The sequence below is a fragment of the Schistocerca serialis genome, chromosome 4 (assembly GCF_023864345.2).
Source record: "Schistocerca serialis cubense isolate TAMUIC-IGC-003099 chromosome 4, iqSchSeri2.2, whole genome shotgun sequence".
Taxonomy (NCBI): Eukaryota; Metazoa; Arthropoda; class Insecta; order Orthoptera; family Acrididae; genus Schistocerca; species Schistocerca serialis.
This window is the reverse complement of record NC_064641.1, coordinates 587294004-587320066: the sequence shown is the minus strand read 5'-3', so window position 1 is coordinate 587320066 and position 26063 is coordinate 587294004. Positions and strand designations below refer to the sequence as shown.

At 40.4% G+C, this 26063-nt stretch overlaps 1 protein-coding gene across 3 annotated transcripts in view; it reads left to right on the top strand.

Moving 5' to 3' along the window:
* Positions 1-21165: 21165 nt before the first annotated feature.
* LOC126475336 (eukaryotic translation initiation factor 5B) overlaps positions 21166-26063 on the top strand; it is a 425184-nt gene continuing 420286 nt past the window's right edge. For 2 of the 3 annotated variants that reach the window (XM_050103135.1, XM_050103134.1), the window contains exons 1-2: positions 21167-21448; positions 21833-21907. In XM_050103135.1, coding sequence (XP_049959092.1) covers positions 21402-21448; positions 21833-21907 — 122 coding nt within the window. In that variant the 5' untranslated portion in view covers positions 21167-21401. Of the gene's footprint in view, positions 21449-21832; positions 21908-26063 lie in introns of all 3 variants that reach the window. The other variant, XM_050103136.1, reaches the window with a different exon arrangement.

Below are 26063 nucleotides of genomic sequence, written 5' to 3'. Positions count from 1 at the left end.
GTACAATATCATGGAAATGGAAGAGGATGTAGATGAAGATGAAATGGGAAATATGATACTGTGTGAAGAGTTTGACAGAGCACTGAAAGACCTAAGTCGAAACAAGGCCCTGGGAGTAGACAACATTCCATTAGAACTACTGACAGCCTTGGGAGAGCCATTCCTGACAAAACCCTACTATCAAGTGAGCAAGATGTATGAGACAAGCGAAATACCCTCTGACTTCAAGAAGAATATAATAATTCCAATCCCAAAGAAAGCAGGTGTTGACAAATGTGAAAATTACCGAACTATCAGTTTAATAAAGCACGGCTGCAAAATACTAATGCGAATTCTTTACAGATGAATGGAAAAACTGATAGAAGCCGACCTCGGGGAAGATCAGTTTGGATTCTGCAGAAATATTGGAACACGTGAGGCAATACTGACCCTATGACTTATCTTATAAGATAGATTAAGGAAAGCCAAACCTACGTTTCTAGCATTTGTAGACTTAGAGAAAGCTTTTGACAATGTTGACTGGAATACTCTCTTTCAATTTCTGAAGATGGCAGGGGTAAGATACTGGAAGCAAAAGGCTATTTACAATTTGTACCGAAAGCAGTTGGCAGTTATTTGAGTCGAGGGACATGAAAGGGAAGTAGTGGTTGGGAAGGGAGTGAGACAGGGTTGTAGTCTCTCCCCAATGCTATGCAATCTGTATATTGAGCAAGCAGTAAAGGAAACAAAAGATAAGTTCGGAGTAGGCATTAAAATCCATGGAGAAGAAATAAAAACTTTGAGGTTTGCCGATGACATTGTAATTCTGTCAGAGACGGCAAAGGACTTAGAAGAGCAGTTGAACGGAATGGACAGTGTGTTGAAAGGAGGGTATAAGATGAACATCAACAAAAGCAAAATGAGGATAATGGAATATAGTCGAATTAAGTCGGGCGATGTCGAGGGAATTAGATTAGGAAATGAGACACTTAATGTAGTAAAGGATTTTTGCTATTTGGGGAGCATAATAACTGATGATGGTCGAAGTAGAGAGGATGAAAAATGTAGAATGGCAATGGCAAGGAAAGCTTTTCTGAAGAAGAGAAATTTGTTAACATTGAGTATAGATTTAAGTCTAAGGAATTCGTTTCTGAAAGTATTTGTATTGCGTGTAGCCACATATGGAAGTGAAACATGGAAGATAAATAGTTTGGACAAGAAGAGAATAGAAGCTTTCGAAATGTGGTGCTACAGAAGAATGGTGAAGATTAGATGGTTAGTGTGATGTACAGACAGTAGCAGAGCCAGGATGGGGAAGGTGTAGGCACATTTATTTGGTCCAAGCCTCGTTGACACAATTTATTATTTAACAATAATTCATTATACATCCAAGTTATTACAATTAACAGTTTAAAGGAAATTTTAGCAATAGAAAATTTTTTTTAAACATTCTCCAGGAGAACACGCAGCCCCACTCTGAAACATTACATAAAGGTACTGTTAGTAAAAGGTATATCATACATCATGTGCAGTCATCAAGACCTCAAGAATATTGTTTTGGTTTAACATAAGGTGAAAACACCAAAAATGCAGAACTTCAAAACAACTTACAAATAAATAGTTTAACGCATCACTCACGAAACCACACGAATTATTCACACATACAGTCTATTACCAGCTCAACAGTCATTTCTGACAGCTGTGTGATACCTAAATTTGATTGATACAGAATAAACACAGCTCAAAAAAATGATCTTTCAACATACTATAAAACAACTTCATAATAAAGATGACTGCTTTTTCCCCATTCAAATTTCTGTGTAACAGTTTTTTTATACTAACAAGCTACAGTTGCTGCCTCTTACTTGCTACAGACAGACAAGCACATCTGTCGATAAATGACTGATTAACGAGGTGGCAATTCAGAGCTAGCAACTTCTTGTAACAACTGATTCTCAAATGCTGCCACGAAAAACTTTCTACAAAACAGAATCACACAAATTAGAGTTCCACTCACTACAAAATCCAATAATCACGCGATATAAATAATGATCACTTCGTAACAATGAAACTGAAAAACATTACACACTAAAGTGTGCTTCTCACTCACAACAGTCCTTTTAAGTGCATACACAACACAGCTCAAAATTTAAATCCTTCAGCAATATTAGTAGAATTAGGAAATTTGCAATTTAAGCACACCAAGTTTAACAATGTAATAATAATTTGGACAGAACTTTGATAAAATGATCGATGATAGTGGATACCGTGCCATACACTATGAAACAAATTAAGAATTATTCACAGTAGACACCTGGCACGTGATGATATTTGCTGAATTATTCCAAATCACAAAATGTTGGCTGCAAGTACCAACCCCATAATAAGTAATGATCATGAAATATAATAAAAGTATATGAAAATTTCGGCCTTAGCCAGATGACGAGCACCACATCAATGCAGTTTCCTGTTACACTCGAGTGCTAGGCCCAACAAATAACAGCTCGTCATGGAGAACCACGCTAAGCAAGCGAGCATTCTGTCCTCCCCACATGCTCGCAAACAGCAATCTTATCGTAGTCCTTAAACGGCAGGCACCAGTTGACTCCCAGCCGCTTCCGGGCTGTCGTCATCCGACGACCAGCCGACCGATCGACCAACGGCCTTCCGTCTGCGTCGACCACAGGCCCGGCGCGTACTTGCACCATGCGGACCTGCCTGCTGCTGACTGCCAACTCGTCCAACCGCGGAGTAACGACGAGCCAACTCAGTGCTCAACCCAACAGCGACTGAGACTTAGAGCTGACCGGCTGACATGCGAGTGTCTGCGTTCTGACTGACTCTGTCACCTCACTGCACCAACTCCCAGACTGAGCAACTAACCGACTGACCAGACTGGTCCTCTCACCATCTCCCGACCGAGCCGTCCTCCAAAACTCTTGCTTCGCGCGCCAGCGCCAACAGTGCTCAGCGATCACGCCCCCTATCGATGCAGCGGAAACGAGTGAATAATGTCGCGGGTAAATCAAATGAGCTGAGCAGTGACACGGCTCCGTTAGATCACGTAACTAATGAGGAGGTATTGAAAAGAATTGGGGAGAAGAGAAATTTGTGGCACAACTTGACTAGAAGAAGGGATCGTTTGGTAGGACATGTTCTGAGGCATCAAGGGATCACCAGTTTAGTGCTGGAGGGCAGCATGGAGGGTAAAAATCATAGAGGGAGACCAAGAGATGAATACACTAAGCAGATTCAGAAGGATGTAGGTTGCAGTAGGCACTGGGAGATGAAGAAGCTTGCACAGGATAGAGTAGCATGGAGAGCTGCATCACACCAGTCTCAGGACTGAAGACCACAACAACAACAACACTACCACAGCACAACGGTCAACATTTCTGCACGAACTACCTAAGCTGAGTGCCCTCCCCAACACAAACTTCAATTCATTTTTCCCTTATGTATTGTTACTGTTGTGAGCCATAATTTTCTTATTGAATGGGAGAAAAAGTTTTCGAGGTGGTTGCCACTGTTGCTCAGAACTTTGGGTCTCTTCTGCTCTTTGATGGAGTGCTCCTTACTAGCATATCCATTTTTCCTGAAAGTCGACTGTAAGCGATTTAATTTTGTCTGCAGATAAAACAGCTCGCAGAGTTTGTTGGCTCTGTCCACCGAGGATTTAATCACACATCTTTCTTGTGTAGGATGATGGTTTAATTTCTTGGGGAGGACTCGATCAGTGTGTTTTCTTTCTATACACCTTATGGCTAAGAATTTCGCCCTCCCATTTGATTACAGCTACATCTAGAAATTTTAGTTGGCCCTTGCTCTCTTTCTCCATGTAAACTGTATCTTCAGTTTAATACTATTGAGATACACCAAGGAAACATCCAGTTCATCTCCATCGTGAGTCCATGTTACAAAAGTATCGTCAAAATAGCAGTACCTTTTAGCTGGTCTTTTACTGACCATATGCAACGCCCTCTGTTTGGAGAATTTCAGAAATAAATTGGCAGTGGCTGGACTAAGAGGGCTGTCTGCAGACACCCTGTCGATTTGTTGGAAGAAGTCATTGTTGTACTGGAAATAAGTTGTGGTAAGGCAGCGTCTAATTATAGCCACTATGTCAGATGGAAAAATATCTGCTTTGTATGAAATAGCTTCGATTCAGGAACCACAGTAAAAAAAAAATACAGCACAAGTTAATCATATTAATAACCACATGGAACTAATGATGCTACAGATGTGACGAGGATGGCAGCAGGTGGCAGTAAGCTGTTATATCTCCATTTTTGTATCAGTGATGTATTGCAGGGTTGTGACTGGAATAAAGTGGATGGGCTAACATTCAGGACTATGGAACTCAGCACACAAGTGTCAGACATTCGGCAGAAATGGAAGTCTGGCGGCTTACAGAAAAGCAGACGTGAAACATCAGTCGTTGTCAATTCTTGATCGGTTATTAATTTGTCTGGGAGAGAATTAACCGAAGAAGAAATTTTAGTTCTATTGAAAGGAAGTAATTTTGCAGTGACATCGCTGAAGATTCTCATGGAGGGCATTATTGCAAAAGTGGAGGTAGGACTATGTCTGTTATCCCCACAATCTGCTTATGAAATTAGGACAGAAATGGAGAAATGGCCAAAATGTGACGCAACGGTAAGCCACCTAACAACAATTTATCTTAAGTGGAAAGGAAGATCCTGACAGAGATCACTGCAGACAAGAGCACCTTTGTACTTACAGCTGACGAAAGTACTACCACAGTTTTGATGAAGAGCAAAGATTATTACCAGAAGAATAGTGACCTTTTGGAACCCACTACTTATAAAAACCATCAGGAGGATCCTACAACGAAAGTTTGAGAATCACCACTCAACTGGTATAAAAGAGTCTTCTTTCTCTTCAGCCAATAACCAACAACTCTGCATAACAAAAGCTAATCGATCGAGACTATATGCCCTATCAAAGGTGTGTAAGCCAAATGTTTCTATGAGACTTATTGTGAGTACCATAGTATCTACTACCCATGAGGTGGCACGGTATCTAGCCTGTATGTTGCAGCTGTATATTGGTAGAACCGACAGTTACGTTAAAAACTCTGTAATTTTATTGAAGGAGATTATCGTCAGCCCAAGTGTTATTCTTGTTAGCTTGCTTTGATGCAGTGTCATTGTTTACTATGATTCTCATAAACGAAGCTATTTCATACATAGCAGACATTTTACTGAATGGCATGCTGGGTTTATTTAGACACTGCCTTACCAAACTTATTTCCAGTACAACAATGATTTTTATCAACAATTTGACACCGTTACTATGGGCAGCCCTCTTTGTCCAGCCATAGCCAATGTATTTATGGAGTTCTTCAAACAAAAGAAGCTGCAGACCCCCAGTAAAAGACCAGGTAAGGGGTAGTGATATGTGGACAATACCTTTGTTGTATGGACCCAAGGTGAGGAGAAACTGGATGACTTCTTGGTGCATCTCAACGGTATTAAACTGAAATACAGTTTACAATGAAGAAAAAGGACGAGTGTCAACTTAAAAGTTCTGTAAGTACCCGTAATCAAATAGGTGGATGGGACTCTGGCCATTAGGTATATAGAAATGTCACACACACTGACAGATGCCTACACAAGGATGCCTGCACAAGGAATTAAACCATCAGCCTGCACAAGAAAGAGGTGTCATTAAATCCTTGGTGGACAGAGCCAACTAACTCTGTGATCCAGTTTACTTGCAGGATGAATTCAATCATGTACAGTCGACATTCAAGAAAAACAGATATGCTAGTAAGGAGACTGATCGAGCGCTCCATCAAGGAACAGAAGTCGGAAGTACTGAGCAACAACGGCCACCATCTACACTGGTGACCAAAATTAAAGCAACAAACGGAAATTATTCGGGGTTGCACTTATTTTGCAACAAAATATCATAAACAGGCGACAGTAAAATAGAAACAATGTAAATAATACATAATGTAAACAAACTGCAACATGCATAACAGTAGAGAAAAATGTTCTTCGTTTTTTCCATCTTAACAGATTTGCACACACATTCTGACAACTGGTCAATGTGCTCAGTATGGGGTATGACCATCTATGGCAGCAATACAGGTCTGACAACGATGGGGCATGCTGTGAATGACGTCATCAATCTCATGTTGAGGCAGTAACGTCCATTTCTCCTGCAGAGCTGCCTGCAAGTTTTGGAGAGTGATTGCAACCCTTGTCCCTAGCGCATCCCAGGCATATTTTATGACATTCAGATCAGAAGAGCGAGCAGTCCACGCCATCTGTGCAGTATTTTCCGTCTCCAAAAACACATCAACCACCTGTTCTCTATGAGGTCGAGCATTATCGTCCATCAGTACAAAGTCTCGGCCCACAGCACATCACAACAGCTGCACATTAAGTCCCAAGATCTTGTCACAATACCTGACAGCAGTTCAATCTTGACGATTCAACCAAGAGTTTCAAGAAGAGGTGTTCGAGCGGCGAACGTAGTCCCTGCCCACACCATTAGGGATCCTCCTCGATACTGGTTTCTTTCCACAATGTTTGGTTTCTGAAGTCGTGTTCCACGATCCCTCCAGAAGAGAATCCATCGAGAATCACTCTCCAGACGAAATAGGGACTCATCTGCAGAAAGAACATTGGCCCATTGTTCCACTGTTCAGGTGGCATTTTGACAAATCCACTCTCAACGTTTCCTTCTATGAAGACACGTCAGAGGCACACATACTGCTTAAACTGCTTAAACTGTCGCCACTCCCAAGACACAACAGAATAATTCACATTAAGCCAGCGAGCCACGTCAGTTTGTGACTGTCCTGCTTCCATTCTTCCTTGGCCCTCCACCTCAGAGAATCTGGTAGGCGTCTTTTCTACGCCATACAGCACTGTCTGTGACTGTGAGGTGGAATGCCAGGAAGATGTTTTATACATCGACAATAGCCTGCACTGTCTGTGACTGTGAGGTGGAATGCCAGGAAGATGTTTTATACATCGACAATAGCCTCTTAGCACAATAGTTTTAACTGAAAAAGATGTCAGCAATGAAAGCCTACACTGTATGACTTCGAGTTTTGTTGATGACATTGTACTTCTGTCATAGACAGTGAAGGACTTGAAAGTGCAGTTGAACAGATGGTCATTGTCTTGAAAGTAAGACATAAGATGAACAAACATAAAAGCAAGACAAGGATAATGAAGTATAGTAGAATTAAATCAAATAATGCTGAGGAGCATTACATTAGGAAATGAGACAATTAAAGTTGTAAATGAGTTATGTTGTTTGGACAGCAAAACAGCTGATGATGGTCAATGTAGAGAGGATATAAAATGAAGACTGCCAATGGCAAGAAAAGTGTTTCTGAAGGAGAGACATTTGTTAACATCGAATGTGGACTTATGTGTTAGAAAGTCTTTTCTGGAGGTATTTGTCTGAAGTGTAGCCTTATTTGTAGTTGGAACTTGGATGATGAACAGTTTGAATCAGCTTTTGAAATCGGGTGTTACAGAAGAATGCTGAATATTACATGAGCAAATAGTCAAACCAAGGAGGTCATACTGAATAGAACTGACAGTAAAAGAAGAGACATTCATCTCTTTCGTCTTACATTGCTTGTTTTTATAAAACTGACAAAGCCATTTCCTACAAATTAATTTATTTTTCTCCATATTCCCACTTTAGGTTTTATTCAAACTATTATAGGATCATTAGGAACCAATGAAGACATCGTAGAAAAAAAAACAAGAAATAAAAGGCAATACTGAAAATGCCTCAATAAAAAATACTCAACTGCAGTGAACCATTTATGGGTGACATACAATGAAATCAATATTTCATTCATATCCAGATATTACTTACTCTGTTTTTACACAATGTTATTAACTGCTGCCTTAAAAAAATTTAACTGCCAAAACTTTCCAATTTTATTTAAAAATTTCCCACACAAGTTCCTCTGCAACGCATATTACAAAAGATGACGATTCCTGACTTTTTGTGGTTGCTATTAGTTAAGTGAAATTTATTTACACCCTGTTATCACGTCTCTTATGTTAAATAATGGAAGGATGCTGAAGTTGAGAAAGTTCCCAGAAACATTACGCTGAAGAAGAGCAGGAGTTACTATTATGGCACTGTCATGTTCTGTCTTTGTCGTTTCATAAAATGTACTTACGTTCTAAACACAAAGAAATATATTTATTACGAACCTCACTACATAAAAAAATGGTATATTGATCCTTTCAGGTGTCACAAAAAAAACAGTGTCTTCTGGCTTGCATTAAATTACATTACAGCAAGCAGAGGAACCAAGAGAGAAGAGACTTTCCATTATTCCTGATAAAAAGCTATGCCCAACTTGTAGATGGGAGGTTACATAATATAAGAACGGAAATGAAGGAACCACTTCAGAGGGTACCAGTGAATTGGAGACTGGACTATTCAGTCTCTAGAAAAAAATAAACTAGACTAGTTTATCAAATTTGGGACTGTCTCCAGCTAAACTGCATTCTATTTCTCATCACAGGAGAGCTGCAATTGCCAAATGAAAACTGGATGCTGAAACGGACACAATACAAAATAAACTTTCACATGCAAACGATTTTGAACTGTAAGAGAAATATGAGAATGGAAACTATGACCGTAAACAGAAAATAATCCATTTTGATAAATTAATTAAACAAACAAAAACAGAAAATGGAATATTCCAATAATCCAGAAAAAATCAAATTTTGACTCTTGTGCCACAGGCTTGCGCTCGACTAGTGGGATGTGAAATGTTTTAAGTCTTTAATATTTGGTATGCTGGCACATACACTTTTGAAACAAAAGAGAATTTTATCACTGCCTGAACAGAACACAAGAAAGGTATTACCACAGGAAACAGCTGACAAAGTAAAAAAATTCTATTTGGATGATGAAAACTCAAGAATAATGCCAGGAAAGAGAGACAAAGTGAGCATCAGGAGAAATGTACATGAACAGAAATGAGCGATTTTAAGTACTTTACCTGAATCGTACCCTCTACACAAATATAAATAGTCCTAAAAACACAGTAGGCATTTCTACACTTCCTTCAGCCGAAACAGTTGCAACACTAATGACAAAACCTGCATGCTTCGTCTCTGTGCAAATGTCTTCTACCTCCCTATTTCACGAACACCTGAAAAATCAAGTAGAAGATTTTGAGCCTGATCAAAGAGTTCAATACAGGCAGTGGGTTTCAACTGACAGGATGAATTTGGTTCTTCATGTTAAAACACTGTCAGAAATCTGCGAATAGCTGGCATAGAAGATAGAGAAACTTGCACCCCATTCCTTCAATGCAAAATCTCTGGTTAATTATTTGAAAATGAGAAAGGAAACCCTTCAAGAAGGAACTGTTTTAATGTTGATGGACTTCCATGAAAACTTCAGCTTTGTTGTGCATGACAAAGCACAACATTCTTACTGGAGTAATGGCAGAAATACTGTTCACACAGAATGTGTGTACTATAAGAAAGACCAAAGTTTGCAATCAAAACACCTCTGCATTATTTCTGACGATTTAGAGCATGATGTAGCCATAGTTTATGAAATGCATAAGACTGTATTGCAGTTCTTGAAAACAGAACTCGTATTGCTTATAAGTGATAATGAATATTTGATAGATGCTTTGTTGCATAGTACAGAAACTGCAAGAATTTTCTGAATATATGAAACCATGAACATGACTTCAAAAGCAAATGCACTTGGTTATTTTTTTCGACTAGCCACAGTAAATCTCCCCATGATGGAATTGTTGGCACTTTGAAAAGGCTTCTTAGTAAAGCAAGTCTGTATGGACTGTTTCGTGGAAAAATACCTAGCGATATGTAAGTTTTTCAATTTTGTCAAGGACAACCTGAAACAAGTGTCACTTTTCTTTATTACAAACCAGGAGCTAGCTGAGGATTGTAGTTGTCTTTCTGCATGGTTTTCAACTGCAAGAACTGTTTCTGGAACCAGACCTATGCACCACTTCTTAGCATTTCCAGCAACTCAGAGTGGAGCCAAGCACCTCAGCTGTGATACCAGTTTCAGTGCCATTTTTTACTTCCCTTGAAGTGACCTGTTAATGCCTGAAGTTCGTGTGCATGCTAATTGTTGTTTTGGTTGTGTGAATGATTCATTCTGGCATCTAGGAATTATTTTGAAAGTTAATGGTGATGAAAGTGAGACAAGAGTTAGATATATCCATCCACATGGGCCATAATCGTCCTTTTATTGGTCTGAAAATGACACATGTGATGTTCCATTCTCCCTTATTTTATGTCAGGTAGAAATCAACACAATGACTGGAATGTATACTACATGTCAGGTCTTTTCTGAATTGGTGGAAGCAAAATGGTCCTTATTTAAGAGTAAAATGAATGTGCAGTGAGACAAATTACTGATCGCAGTGTTGCTAAATGGTTTGTGGTTTGACTGACAGTTGACTTACAATATTCCAAAACGGGTGTAATTATTGCACTGATATGTGAGCCGAGACTGTTTGCCTGCAGTAATCAGGTCCTGGTGGGTGACGTATCTGAACAATATGTATGAAGTGCTTGGAACTAGATATTGACAAGCAACATTTTTGACATATGCATGACTTTCCGTATATGTACCAAGTCAATCTCACCTTACAATGCACTCTCAAGAAAAAAAATTAACATTTTATGGTATGTCATTACCTTTCTCCAAGCACTTCATATATATATATATATATATATATATATATATATATATATATATATATATATATATATATATATCCTGTTAAATTACAAAATGTATATCTTTTAGATGTGAAGAAACTCATTTGTTTGCTACTGTACATCTTTGTTAGAAACAGAGGTTATGCTTTTTCTTAAATCAAATAAAAAAACATTTTTCCCAATACTTTTTACCTTACATCAAATCTCAGTTTATGAAGGATGTACAATACACGTTCCATAATTTTAGAATAGTTTATATGGATACTGTGGCTATTTAAGTTTGTTTTAGTTTTTTCTAATGAATTGTGCAGCACATTACATTTGATTCCATTAAGATGAATACGATTAAGATGCTATAAAAAAAACTTGGAAAAAGTTCTTGATATCACATATCAAACAAGTAAACAAAGTTTGAGCTTGATACTTCATACGTGGTTGCCAGGACCGCAATGATTTGACACGAAATGATTCAGAATAAACAGTTTGCTTGCTATTTTTGCATCCGTCCCACTTTCATTTGACTGCCCTTTATATTTTCCGTTGAACAGGGAATTGTTAAATATCCGAACATGCCTAAAAAATTGTTTGAAGCAAAAGGTGAATGTGGAATTCTAAAGAGAATCCTACACCAAAACTGACCATAGTGTCCGTACCATGGACCCACAATGACTAAGTCGGTGAACAAAGTCAACTGAGTTGTAGAAAACGTGTTCACACTTCATCACATACTTGCTGAGAATTTGTTTCTGGTATTTTGCCAGCTGGTATGTAGGTGTGACAATATTACTAGCTATTTTATTCCTATTATTTATATACTGTTTCAAAGAAGTAGTCCATTGTCACCTATTGTGGTGAACCCATACAAGGAGCACTTTGAAGCATACGCACTTGAATCCACCAAGTTGAAACGCATGTCTTTCCATCGGTGCACGAATGATACATTTGTGGTGTGGTCACATAGGGTATAAAAGCTTCTAGAGTTCCTAGAACGTTTAAACTCCATCCATTACAATATAAAATTCAGATGAAACCTGAAGAAGGGGGCTAACTACTTATCCTTGACATGTTAGTTTAGAGAACAGTGGATGGATTCCTGGTTCACAGTGTATGTGGAAAACCTATGCACACTGACCTCTATCTCCATGCCTTGAGCTATCACCATCCAGCAAAGAAATTCAGTGCTAAAAACTCTGGCCCACAGAGACTGAACACTTTCAGGCAAGGAAACCCAAAATGAAGAATTACAACACCTATGAACAGTGTTCCAAAGAAGTGGGTACTCTGATCATAAAATTGAATGGGCAATTAAGTCAAAATTAACAACACCTGAGAAAGAAGTCGAGACTGAGACCAAGGTCGAAAAGCAAAATATCGCTAATCTACCAGGCTCAATAACCTGAAATATCACTAGATTCCTAGAAGACATGGCATCCAGTGTATTTCGCTCCCTCCAACTAAGATACAAAGTATTTTTTGTAATGTTAAAGACAATCTAGATCTTTTATTTTATCCATAAGTGCTATTTTTCAGCAAATGTAATATATATTTCAGAATAAAATCCAATCATCGGTTGTGCAGATATATTTATTTCATTTTACTGGTATGATAAATTAATTTACAGTAAATGAACCACACCCACTAAGCAAGTTTCTTCTACTTTACGTAAATGTACAGCTGAGGTCTAAAAATTTACAATATCACTAATTTCGTAGGCTTCTGAAGATAACAATTAATATATCAAAAAAAGTAAAGTGAAATAAAAATATATGTGCAACTGAAGATTCAATTTCATTCTGAAACAATCTGTGTGTCCGAAAGCTAGGTGTGTAGGTGTGCATCACATTACATGTGATTGTGGCACATCTTACATAGGGCAGACTATCAGAACAAGTGAAAAGAGATGCAAGGAACATCAGTGACAACCTTACTAAAACAGCCAAGCCAATCAGTTGTCACCAAGCACTGCCTCGAATACACAAGGTGTTGAATAAAGTGTCAAATACTTTTGAGGGCCGATAATATGAACCAAAACAAGAAAAAAATATCCAGTACACATGGACTCTAAAATGCATACCATAAGAGCTATAAGCACTTGGGCAATAGAATAGATGTGTTTAACAATATCAAAGATGAACAAATGCCCATAGCTCTGAAGGTGTACATTTTACAGCTCATGCTTATTTGGAAATTTTTCTTGTTTCAGTCAACTCTCAAAATATTCATCACTTTCTTTTTTTACAGCCTGCAGTCATGAAATGAAATACAAAGACACCATTATCATAGTCCATATGGCAAGTTTATAGGACAAAATAATTTAGCAGTGTATCAAAACACAGATGTCAGAAAACCTAATAAACAGGGATGATAGTTTCAATTTAAACAACACTTGGGGTCAGGCACCAATTTTATTAAAATCTTGTTGGCCATCATAATCACCATAGTTGGGAAACAGAGAATTTGCATGTCAAGGAATATCAGCGTGTGGCATCGATAGGTCACATCGACCGCATAAAGCATGATGTTTGAACTATAAGTGCTCCAATGAGCCACCATGTTACTGTGACAGTCAGCTTTTGTACCTTGTACAGTGTACAGTGTACATGTGTATCTTTCTTTGTGCTGAAATATATGTGTGTATAAACATTCATGGGCACAGTTTACTGCATATGCAGTTATCCGTATTCCCGTTTCCCATACTGGTGACCCCAAGTTTCTATGTCTTCCACAACTTTGGCACTGGCTGTATGGAATCAACAGGTTTTACGTTTGATGCCATGGCTACCTCACCCAACGTTTTATACAAAGATTTGAAGGCTCAGCTACTACTACCAGGCCACTCCAATCCCCTGCCAACGTATGTTTCGCCGCTAACGGACAGCGATTCGCGATCTGCAACGAAGTTAACTTCAAACTTTAAAGCTCTACATCGGCTGAGTGTTACACTATTACCTCAAACAATGGACTCAGGTTTCATGTCACTGGACTGTGCACGCCAACATGTGAAAGGTGAAGTGGACGATTTCCAGAATCGTGTAGCGATCAATCGCTCATGTAGTGTTCAAAGGGACCCAAATTCACACACGTGTTTGATCCTCTACGCGCCGCAACGTTCGATGCAGTAGTACCGTCTGCAATGCCGCCATTCATGCAAAACGCATACGCGTTCAACTGCTATCAAGCTATGCCAGTTTTGCCTTCCTCACAATTTAATAACGGACATTTTTCAACATCAAGTTCGCCAGGCTCAACCACCATATCTGTCGCCCAGTTTCTCGACCACTTGGTTTCGAGCACACTCTACGGTGCTTTGCCATCCAGGACCGTTGTACCATGACAAGTTTTACCAGTGATTTATGGTCCTACAACTCGAGGTGCGTTTCCAACAGGTGGGCCCAACATCATGCTGAATAGACCACTCAGCACTGGCATCACGTTCTCTTCACTGATGAGTATGGCATATGCCTTTAGCCAGACAATCGTTGGAGACGTGTTTGGAGGCAACCCAGTCAGCCTGAATGCCTTAGACACACTGTCTAACGAATGCAGCAAGATGGAGGTTCCCTGCTGTTTTTGGGTGGCATTATGTGGGGTCTACATAAGCCACTAGTGGTTATGGAAGACTCTGTGATGTCTGTACATGAATGCCATCCTCCAAGCGATTGTGCAACCATTTCGTCAGCATATTGGCGAGGTATTCGTCTTAATGGACTACCTTTCGTATCCCCATCGTGCATATCTTGTGAATGACTTCCTTCAGGATAGTGACATCGCTCGACTATAGTGGCCAGAATGTTCTTCAGACATGAACCCTATCGAACATGCCTGGGATAGACTGAAAAGGGCTGTTTATGGACCACGTGTCCCACCAGACACTCTGAGGGATCTATGCCGAATCGTCTTTGAGGAGTGGGATAATCGGGACCAACAGTGCCTTGATGAACTTGTGGATAGTATGCTAGGACGAATACACGTATTCATCAATGCAAGAGGACGTGTTACGGAGTATTAGAGGTACTGGCATGTACAGCAATCTGGACCGCCACCTCTGAAGGTTTCGCTGCGTGGTTGTACAACATGCAATGTGTGGTTTTAATGAGGGCGGAAATGATGTTTATGTTGATCTCCATTCCGATTTTCAGTACAGGTTCTGGAACTCTCGGAACTGAGGTGATGCAAAACCTTTTTTGATGTGTGTATATCAACAAGGGATTCATCTCTTATAAAAGTTATGGCGCAAGTTTATTGATTAAAATTGGACAAAAATACATGTTAAATGTGATAACAGAAATAAAACAGATTTATTCTACGCAGAAGTTTTACTACATTGGTGCAGCTGAGAACGAATGGCATGATTGTGATCTTTTTTGCCCTAACAAGTCAGTAGCAATATGGTACCCCTCTTCTCGATGTGCGTTACTGTCTCAGGTGCTGGTCATAGTTCAAGCACCTGCACAATGGCAATGTGCAACACTTGTAATTCCCTAACATGAGCACGAAATACGCAAAGTCGATGCTAGCAATCTGTTAGACAGATCGCAATTACCCTCTAACACAGCCCTGAAATTTCGATGGACTCCAGTGCGTGACACTCTCCTCCCCCATCATACCATGGGGCAATTTGACTCACTTATATGGCAGTGCACACAAGGAGAACAAACGTCAAAGCGAAGCGAATAAGATTGCCTTAGGCACAGCGAGTTGTCCGAGATGACTATGGTCTAAACTTTCAGTACAGCTAAGTCCTCACCACAGGCTCCCCAGTAAAATCAGTGCTAGTGTGGTGTCATGCTCAGGGCAAGTGCCCCAACTGCATCCCACTCATAACAAAAGTCAAGAGCAGTTTCCTCTCCAGACCGAAGTCTGAATCGAAAGATCCATTCCAGACAGCCATCTGAATCGGAATACCAAATACCACCTCTCCTCCCTTTCCATCAAGTTTCAATAAACTCCCAAAAGCATCTCCACAACCACCCCCATAAGGGTTTTATGCCAATCACGAGACTCCACGATCTCCATGTCTCTCCTCTAACTCGTCTGCTCTACACATCAGCCAACCCTAATCCAATTTAACAAATATTCTTAACTTTCTGGAGAAATGGCCAGTCCCTGACTCACTGTGTTCCCAATTTGTTTCTTTCTTTTTTTTCCACAGCCCCTTTAGGCAGCGTGTTATTTTGAGTTTCCGTAAAGCTCTAAAGTGAACAACACATTTGTCATAGAGATAATTATCTGGATGGCCTGAATGTTAAGGTGTATCCGACCAGAGACCTCAGTTAAACCAGGAGAATTGCTTTTGTGTCCCAACATGAATCGTTTGAAAGTCACCATAAATGATGTGTTCCTTCTAATGCTGTTTTGAAGTTGTGAGGCTTCCCAGAAAACTCTGCAAGCAAGGGGTGACACCACCTAATGGTTCCCTCAACAGCATTCTGTCCATGATTAACTTGGCAACTTGCTATTTGTTATGACCGCCACCCTCTTCACAAAGGTAGTTTACGGTGCTGTTGTAGCATGTTGGCTGGGCGACCTAGATTTCTTTCCCACCACGGGCCTCTGCTGTGGCAAGAGGTAGCTAACAGGTAGGTTCAGGTAGGCCGTTTTTCCTCCCCATCGACCAAACGCATTGTCTGCACACTGTGGGAGAACTTCTTGGGTCCAGCATTCTGTCCCCAGTAAGTGTTTTGAGACATTCGTTACCCTGTCATCTAGTTCGAAACTCCAGAAAAGTACTATTTGAAGGAGAGACATCCTAAAGAACATGCACGCATTAACAATGCACATGGTTCCATCAATGCCGATTTATGCTGATAACTTCCTGTCGCCTCATAAACATGATGTCCTGGGCGAAAAATCAATATTAAATTGTAACCTTGAATATGGAGGATAGTGAGAAAGTGACCCATCCTTTCTCAACTGTGTACCTTATCCATTATATTTTTTGTTACGTAACTAATGACCTCATGGCGACAGGAGAAACTATAAAATTGCAACAGATGAAGCTGTTCAAAGGGAACACAAACGTCTAAAGAATTAGATTGCAGGAAGTGCATAATGGACAAGCAGGAATGGTTAGAGGACAAATGTAAGAATTTAGAAACAAATTTCGTAGGGGGAAGATATATACCGCTTACAGGGAAACTATAGAGACATTTGGAGCAAAACCACACAGCTGTATGAATGGAAAACTGGTACTAAGCAAAGAAGGGAAAGCTGAAAGGTGGAAGGAGAGTTATGAGGGTCTGTGCCATAGAGATGAGCTTGAAGGCTATGTTGTGGAAAGGGAAAAGAACATACATGAAGATAAAATGGGGGAGATGACACTGCCAGAAGAATATGAGAGTGCACTGCAAGATTTAAGTCGAAACAAGCCCCCTCAAGTAGACAAAATTTCATCAGAACTAGTGATAGCATTTGGAGAGTAGCTATGCTAAATCTATTCCATCTGACACGAACGATGTATAAGACAGGTGAAATACTCTCAGACTTCAAGAAGAATATAATAATTCCAATTCCAAAGAAAGCAGACGCTGAGAGGTGTGAATATTACCGAACTATCAGTTTAATGGGTCATGGTTGCAAAATACCAACACAAATTCTTTACAGAAGAATGGGAGACATGGTAGAAGCCGACCTCAGAGAAGAGCAGTCTAGATTCTGGTGAAATGTAGGAACACGCATTGCGATATTGATGTTACAGTTTTTCTTAGGAGAGAGGTTAAAGACAAATCCATGTTTACGTCATTGGTAGACATATAGAAAGTTTTTGACAATGTTGACTCGAATATTCTCTTTGAATTCTGAAGGTAGCAGGAGTAAAATACAGAGAATGAAAAGCTATTTATAACTTGTACAGAAACCAGAAGGTAGATATAAGAGTCGAAAGGCGTGAAAGGGAAGTGGTGGTTGAGAAGGGAGTGAGACTGTTTTGCAGCCGGACCCAATGTTATTCAGTCTGTACGCTGAGCAAGTAGTAAAAGGAACAAAAGGAAAATTTGCAATAGAAATCAAAGGTTAGGGAGAAGAAATAAAAAGTTTGAGTTTTCTTCAGCTAAAACTTTCAAGCTGAGAGGTTGTGGTCGATATATAAAACTGCTTTCTGACGTTTATTCTACAAGTGTGTGAGCTATCTTCTGAGGTAAAACTGCTGTTGTCACTAAGGCCTGAGCAGCTCTCGCCTTTATATTTTACAAAGTCGAAGCTCCAGTTTTTATGTCTGTTACATCAAATTGCACCCAGAATTACTAAAAGGAACACTGTGTTACGAGCTGCCGTAACACCCCTTGAGAAACTGGTTTGTTTGAGTCACCAGCCCAGTGCAAAATTTTTGCAATAGTCATATCTCCTTCAATACCCTTCTGTTGAAGATTTATAGGTTTTATTTACGTCTTGTATTTGGCTTTTAATAGTTCGCCTTATTTGTACTGGATTTAGCTAGTGAAACCACATAAATATTGATCACTGCTGCTTCCAAAATTATTTAAAAAAAACAGTCCGGAGAGCTACTTAACATTAAATTAGCATATATAAATGGCTCTGAGCACTATGGGACTTAACATCTGAGGTCATTGGGCCCCTGGAGCCTAGAACTACTTAAACCTAACTAAACTAAGGACATCACACACATCCATGCCCTAGGCGGGATTCGAACCTGCGACTGTAGCGGTCCCATGGCTCGAGACTGAAGTGCCTAGAACCGCTCGGCCACAACGGCCGGCACATATTTAAACAAACAACTCTAATACATTAGCTGATGTATATTTTGCAAAAAAAAAAAAAAGCATTTGTCACTGTTGCAGTGTCTAAAGGGTTCAGTTCATTTCTTTATGAAACATTCTACATCTAAATCTACATTGATACTCCGCAAGCCACCCAACGGTGTGTGGCGGAGGGCACTTTACGTGCCACTGTCATTACCTCCCTTTCCTGTTCCAGTCGCGTATGGTTCGCGGGAAGAACGACTGTCTGAAAGCCTCCGTGCGCGCTCTAATCTCTCTAATTTTACATTCGTGATCTCCTCGGGAGGTATAAGTAGGGGGGCGCAATATATTCGATACCTCATCCAGAAACGCACCCTCTCGAAACCTGGCGAGCAAGTTACACCGCGATGCAGAGCGCCTCTCTTTCAGAGTCTGCCACTTGAGTTTATGAAACATCTCCGTAACGCTATCACGGTTACCAAATAACCCGGTAACGAAACGCGGCGCTCTTCTTTGGATCTTCTCTATCTCTTCCGTCAACCCGACCTGGTACGGATCCCACACTGATGAGCAATACTCAAGTATAGGTCGAACGAGTGTTTTGTAAGCCACCTCCTTTGTTGATGGACTACATTTTCTAAGCACTCTCCCAATGAATCTCAACCTGGTACCCGCCTTACCAACAATTAATTTTATATGATCATTCCACTTCAAATCGTTCCGCATGCATACTCCCAGATATTTTACAGACGTAACTGCTACCAGTGTTTGTTCCGCTATCATATAATCATACAATAAAGGATCCTTCTTTCTATGTATTCGCAATACATTACATTTGTCTATGTTAAGGGTCAGTTGCCACTCCCTGCACCAAGTGCCTATCTGCTGCAGATCTTCCTGCATTTCGATACAATTTTCTAATGCTGCAACTTCTCTGTATACTACAGCATCATCCGCGAAAAGCCGCATGGAACTTCCGACACTATCTACTAAGTCATTTATATATATATTATGAAAAGCAATGGTCCCATAACACTCCCCTGTGGCACGCCAGAGGTTACTTTAACGTCTGTAGACGTCTCTCCACTGATAACAACATGCTGTGTTCTGTTTGCTAAAAACTCTTCAATCCAGCCACACAGCTGGTCTGATATTCCGTAGGCTCTTACTTTGTTTATCAGGCGACAGTGCGGAACTGTATCGAACGCCTTCCGGAAGTCAATTACAAATATCTGGCAAAATACTAATAGATTCCACTTACTAATCAATCTCTTCCACCCACAGTACTTTTTACAATTCAAGCTGCAGTCTTATTGCAATCTATTTCATTGCAAAATATTAAATACTTTACAAATGTAGCAGATGGCAAGTAATTTAGCACGCTATGTTGTACAGTTCAGGTTGCTGCCTCACTGCTTCATTTAATCTTTAGTCATTTAGAATGAAATTATAAATTATAGAAAAAGAAATAACGAAACCAAACATTTTATAATAATTAACAACAAACAACTGATATAAACGACGATGAAACGAAAAATGGAGATGTGGGCATCGCTGTGTATCGGAAGAAAACGAGCTTGGGGACCACGTGATGAACAACGGATGGATGACGTTAGCCTTCAGAACTATATTCACGAGAAATCTGGTTGGTGCCATGACGTGAGGTAACATGACGGCATGTCCTGTGTGGATGTCGGCATTTGAAATATATTGTAGGATCTTTTGATGGGACGTGACAAGACATGACGGCCTGTGTGAATTAGGCTTTGCTCAGTGACGTTGCCTTCTGTTCTCCCTTGACGCGCAATGTGAATCGACAACCTGACATGACGGTGTCACGACGTGGTGTGACGTGACGGCCAGTGTAAATCGGCCTCTAAAGCAAGGTTTCTCGGAAAGAAATTTTTGACTCTGACGTTGGCTTGAGTGACCATGTCGGCGTCTGCTAAATGGTGTGCTGACGTTGGATTTTAACTTATTCTTCTCATGAAAACTTTTATCATAGATGTGGATTTTGTGCTTTTGCACCTTTTTAGTCATGATTTTATCACTTAGCTTTATTTTTGTGGCGTAATACATAGATTGATGACGTTATTTTAGTGAAGTAACCTTTTTTAAGAGTGACGAAGTGAATTCTGTGGAAGTGGAAATATAAGTTGCATCAGTCATTACTGGATACGTAAAAAGGGAAAAATCATTAGTGAAGCCAAACAAACTCTGTTTATTGCCTAATAAATATTATTTGTTGATTGCATTTACGGTAGCAACTAATGTTGATATTTTGAAAATTGTCGGCGAACTGTCCTGTTGTGTTACATCTCAGCGGTTTGCGAAACAAAGCTTGTCTAGAAGTTTCTTTATGAAATTATTTTGGCCATTAATGTATTTAATTATCGTCATTGCCTTAACTCAAGAGTATATTGCGACTGTTTGTGTCACGAATTATATAGGATTATTTCACCTACAGCGTGCGGTACTGGACTGGAAATGAAGTGTTGAGGTTACCGGTACCTTAAGTGCTCCCAGCTGTTGACGTTGTTTGCCGTTTTGTTGACGTTTAGAACTGACCTATATCTGAAACACTGGAATCGTTTTTTACGCAGCGACGCTACTCTTTTTTATATGTGTTAAGTTTTCCGCGATGTTGTTCCACACGGCTATTTCATGTTTACATATAAGGAAATTACATTGTAGCAGGAGTGGGGGCGATTTGGAAGTGTGGTGACAAAAGACTGATGAGAAATGCCGGTCAAAGAGTGGAATCTTTGGCCAAGAGCACGTTTCAGTCCTATCTGAGCGTAAAGTGTATGTTATTGAACATATGTGCCCATACACGCTTGTGAAATAGTGTGTTAGTGGAGTAGTGACGTGTAAAACAGACGAGCATTGTTTACGTTTGCCTTCTATATGAGAGGAGATTCGGAAATAAAATATTTATTAAAGAAATACCCTTTTTTAATTTTGTGTCTAGAGAAGCAACAATTTAGAAGTTGCGATGGGAAAAGCAAAAAGAGGCAAAAAAGGTGCCAAGGATGAGGAAATGTGAGTGGAGCTTACTTTGACACTAGCTAATATATTCAACATCATCTTACAAATAGAACGAGAAAAGCATTTTTATATTTTAGGCCAGCTGTTTTTGCTTATTATCGCCGCGAAGTGTCATCAGAAATGTGTTGTTTTTGTGGAGCAAGAAGTCGAGTTTGTTTTCCATTAAAGAGCTGTTATCCGAACGCTTGTGTCAGATATGAAATTCAGTGGCCCGCAGGCGCCGGTATTTTTTTTTTTTTTAAAGAGCTTGAGATTCAAGAATTTTACGTGTTAATTTCGTAAAATTAGATCGCCTAATAGCTATCATTATTACTATATAGTTAAAGATGTTACATATTTCCCAGTTTTATTTAACGTGTGCATACTTTTTACTTTTAGTGAAGATGATGTTGGGGAATCACAATTTATTGATGAAACACCTGTTAAAGGGAAGGAAAAGAAAGTTAAACCTAGGTGAGTAACACTGTTCAATTTTAGTATACTTTTTCATCCTAATTTAGTGCCATAATTTCATTGAGAATTCATTCCAGAACTAATACTACGATTTTTTTAGACTTATAAAACTGGTTGATCATGTTAGGGAAGTTAATCGTCAGTGAATCATTTAGATGGCGAAGTACATCCACACGTTTAGTTTCATGTTAATTTGAGGATATAGAACTGGCTTTCATGACAAGTTTCAGCCACATCCAGCCTTGCATGGTGATTGTGATGCTCAATATTTGGCAGTACCAAAATCATAATAATTTCTGTAGCTCGTTATGTGCTGGTGCTTGTCTTCAGATTTTGGCACCTGTTAAGGGTTGGGCTGACCAGCATAGTGTGTGTATGGGGTAGTCCCTGAAGGTACTTTAGTGAATTGTGCCAAACCTAAGAAGTTGCTATAGATCCTACCTTGTGCAATTTGTTTACAGTCATCCTTTTTCATCCAGAGTGACAAGTATTTATTTTCTCTTCATACATTACCTTGTGATTGAATGTTATGTTTGCTCCCTCATGGCGTATTGAGCTATTAATTGAAATTTTTGCATTCAGCTTGCAGAGCTGTGTGACATCACTGCCGTTAAAAATGTTATCTTGTTCTGATGAAGAGACAGCAGATATTCCTTTGATATCCAGCTTAAATCAATATATTTACTGAGATTCTTGTGCATGTACAGAGCAGTGTTTGTGCAGGGATGACACAATGGATTTGCATTTTGGAGGACAGTCAATTCAAGCAATTGTTGAACCATCCAGATACATGTTTTGCGTGGTTTACATAAATAATTTCATGCAAACGCAAGAATATTTCCTTAGAAAATAACACTTGCTTTCTCCCTGTATTTTAATCAAATCAGCTTGTGCACCGTTTCTAGTTATTTTGCCATCTCTACGGCTTTAAATGCAACTCTGTCGAGCTTTTCTTTCTGATTGTGCTGTTAACAGGTATGAATGGTTATCCTGTGTGTCATTATTGCCAATGGTTCATTATTACACAATAATTGATGATAGTTGTGTACATAGAGATTTATTTTCGCCTTTTATAGATATTCATATTTATGTCAATGAGCTCTTGGTGCACCCATTTCTCTTCATCCTGTGTCATTAAGGCACTTCTTACCCCTGTCATTCATCTCTACAACTGAGTGGCTCAGCAGAACAAGGTCTAGAGTTATTTGGCAACTAGAGTTAGTTTTGAGATAAATCAAGCTCTACTGAATTTACATTTTTAACAGACACGTGTTTTACATAATTCCATTTACAATTAACATTGCAAAACTAACGTACCTTTTGCCTGTAAATGACAAGAGTTTGCATGGGCTACGTCGGACCTTATTCATAATTTACGGACTATTAATATTCTGTTTTACGACTGCATTTTTTAAAAACTTTTATTACAAATATAACTCGGTTGAAATAGACGATGTTTGCTAATGAAACTTTGCTGACCTCAATTTGTGTAACTTTTTATCGTAAGTTTCTAGACTCATATCAAAATCAACACCGAGCGAGGTGGTGTAGTGGTTAGCACACTGGACTTGCATTTGGGAGGACGATGGTTCAAACCCGCATCCAGCTGTTCTGATTTAGGTTTTCTGTGATTTCCCTAAATTGCTTGAGGCAAATGCTGGAATGGTTTCTTTGAAAGGGCACAGCCAACTTCCTTCCCCATCCTTCCCTAACCTGATTTGACTGATGACCTCGCCATTTGGTCCCTACCCCCACATCAACCAACCAATCACAATCAACATGTGAAGTCTTAAAAGTATCTTCAGTTTCTGCTTTGAGATTTCTGTAGAGTATCTGATACACAGGAGGTAGGCCTACACATTTTGAGGCATATGATATAATTGTATTTCAACTGAAATTCACATCCCTAAAGGGTATTTCCTTGGAAAGTGCACAGCACGGGGTACTTCCCTGTCCGTTTATGCAGACTAATTTTTACACCTGTTGTGATCTCAAGTTTTCATGGCGCATTTTATAATACTTTGCTTCCTGCTGTTCAGCTTAGTTGTTTGTTTCCTTTTTATGCACAATTCAACAATGTCTTCAGGTTCCGTGAATTTTGCTGTTATATATCTTTGCTTACTGGTCTCCAGACAGACAGTGAGCTATTGGCCTCGTGTTGCTGTTTGTGGCAAAGCTTGATTCCCAACACACACTCTGCTGTTTGATGCTGTTCTGTTTTTTAGGGCTTGCACTTACGGGAAACAGGAATACTGATCACTGCAAACGCAACAAACTGTTTCCGTAAATGTTTATACACACACATATTTCAACATAAAGAAAGATACACATGTACACTGTACAATGGCTGACTGTAACATTAATATGGCGGCTCGTCAGAGCAGTTAGAGTACAAAGATCATGCTTTACGTGGTTGATGTGACCTATCGATGCCCCCCCCCCCCCCAAAATCCCGCAGTACGGGATACCTGAGGGGCGCACGACTGGAAGCTCCATCTCAGTCAGGACTGCGTGCGAAGGCGCAGTGATGGGCTGCAGGTCCACATTGTAATTAGACAGCCAGCAGGGGCGGACGATGTGTTGGCTGGCCCGGGAGTAGAGGTGTGGGGAGGGGTTGCGGCGTGCGAGCGTGCCTGCGCCTAATGCAGATCAAGCTGTCCGAGGAGACGAACGCACTAACTCTTGATGGATCGCACTCTCGGGGGAGGGACAGGCTATGCACTATCTTGACATCTAGTTCTTTGTTGAGTGTTGAGTTTGCAGTATCTGTAAGGAGCACGAGCACACGGTCGTAGAAAGCAACAATCGACACGTCATCAACGTGGTTAGCTGGTACATTGCAGTCCAAGTTTAAAGTCGGGGAGCAAGTCTCTCCAGTAGATGAAACGTCTTCAAACCCTGCGGTGACACAGGAGAAGACCCTACCATGGGATGAGCTATCTCATTATCGAGCTTGACAATGGAAAATTCGTTCAGATGGTCCGACTAGGGTGGCGGAGGGGCGTTCACGAAAGCAGGTTTGAGTCTGTGTAGCGAAATGGTCTGTGGGCGACCTTTAACCATAATGTCGAACGTCGTCTCACCCCTCCGGAGTACTTCAAAGGGGCTAAGGTATGGCGTTTGCGGGGAATGTCTAAAGGAATCGTCCCTGAGCATAATGTGTCTGGTATCACACGCCGCGGAATTTGAATCCCTGCCAGACGTCTTGGACGTCGAAGACCTGTAGAGGTCTCTGCACCATCGTGCCATAAGCTGTGGCAGCACACTTCCTGGTATGCATATAATGTGAGGGCACCACAGTGGAACACATGGTTCCAGTGGCCAATAGCGGCGCCCCTGCTAGAGTATCTAAGCGCCTGCCTCTCGCTCAGCCAGCAAGTCTAATCATTGCGTGAGTATCTACACATCGCCTCGACAACAGACAGCGTGTTTATCGTTCTTTGTTTTCATTACTCATGGACGTCTTGGATTAATTTAGTTCTTGTGGTAAGGTCTCTCACCATCGTCCGTTGTTGTTTTGTGTCCGTCCTTTCTGTTCGTTTGTTTGTTCGCGGGCCACCTTCTGTCTGGTGCCGCCGCACTTTCTTGGCCACCCCGGAACGGTCGCGGTAACAACAGGTTACTACAATGTAGGAGCACGTGTTGAGTGTGGTTGGCACTTAAGTGTCCGGCGGGGAATGACTGACAGGCAGGTGTAGCTGTGCGTGTCTGAAGTGGGTGCGAATTCTACTAATAAAGTCTGGGGAGGTGGGGGAATCCTCAGGTGCTTGAGGCAGGATAAGTTCCCCAGGTAGAACCGGGTTCTCGCCGAAAACGAATTCAGAGATGGTTCCCTGTAAGTCAGGTTTAAAGGTCGAACGGAGACCGAGTAACATCCATGGAATCGCCTCAGACCAGAGGCAGTCATGGCACCTGAATGCTGTTTTAATGGTGCAGTGCCATCATTCCACTAAACCGTTGCTTTGCGGGTGGTAGGCTGTTGTATGAATTTTTTTAATATTGCAAATGTTACATAGAATCGTGAAAATTGCAGATCCGAACTGTCGACCCTAGTCGGTGGTGGTGGTGGTGGTGGTGGTGGTGGTGGTGGTGGTGGACGGGCAACCGAACCTAGTGATCTATGATGAGACGAATCCCTTGGCCACGGTTTCTGCTG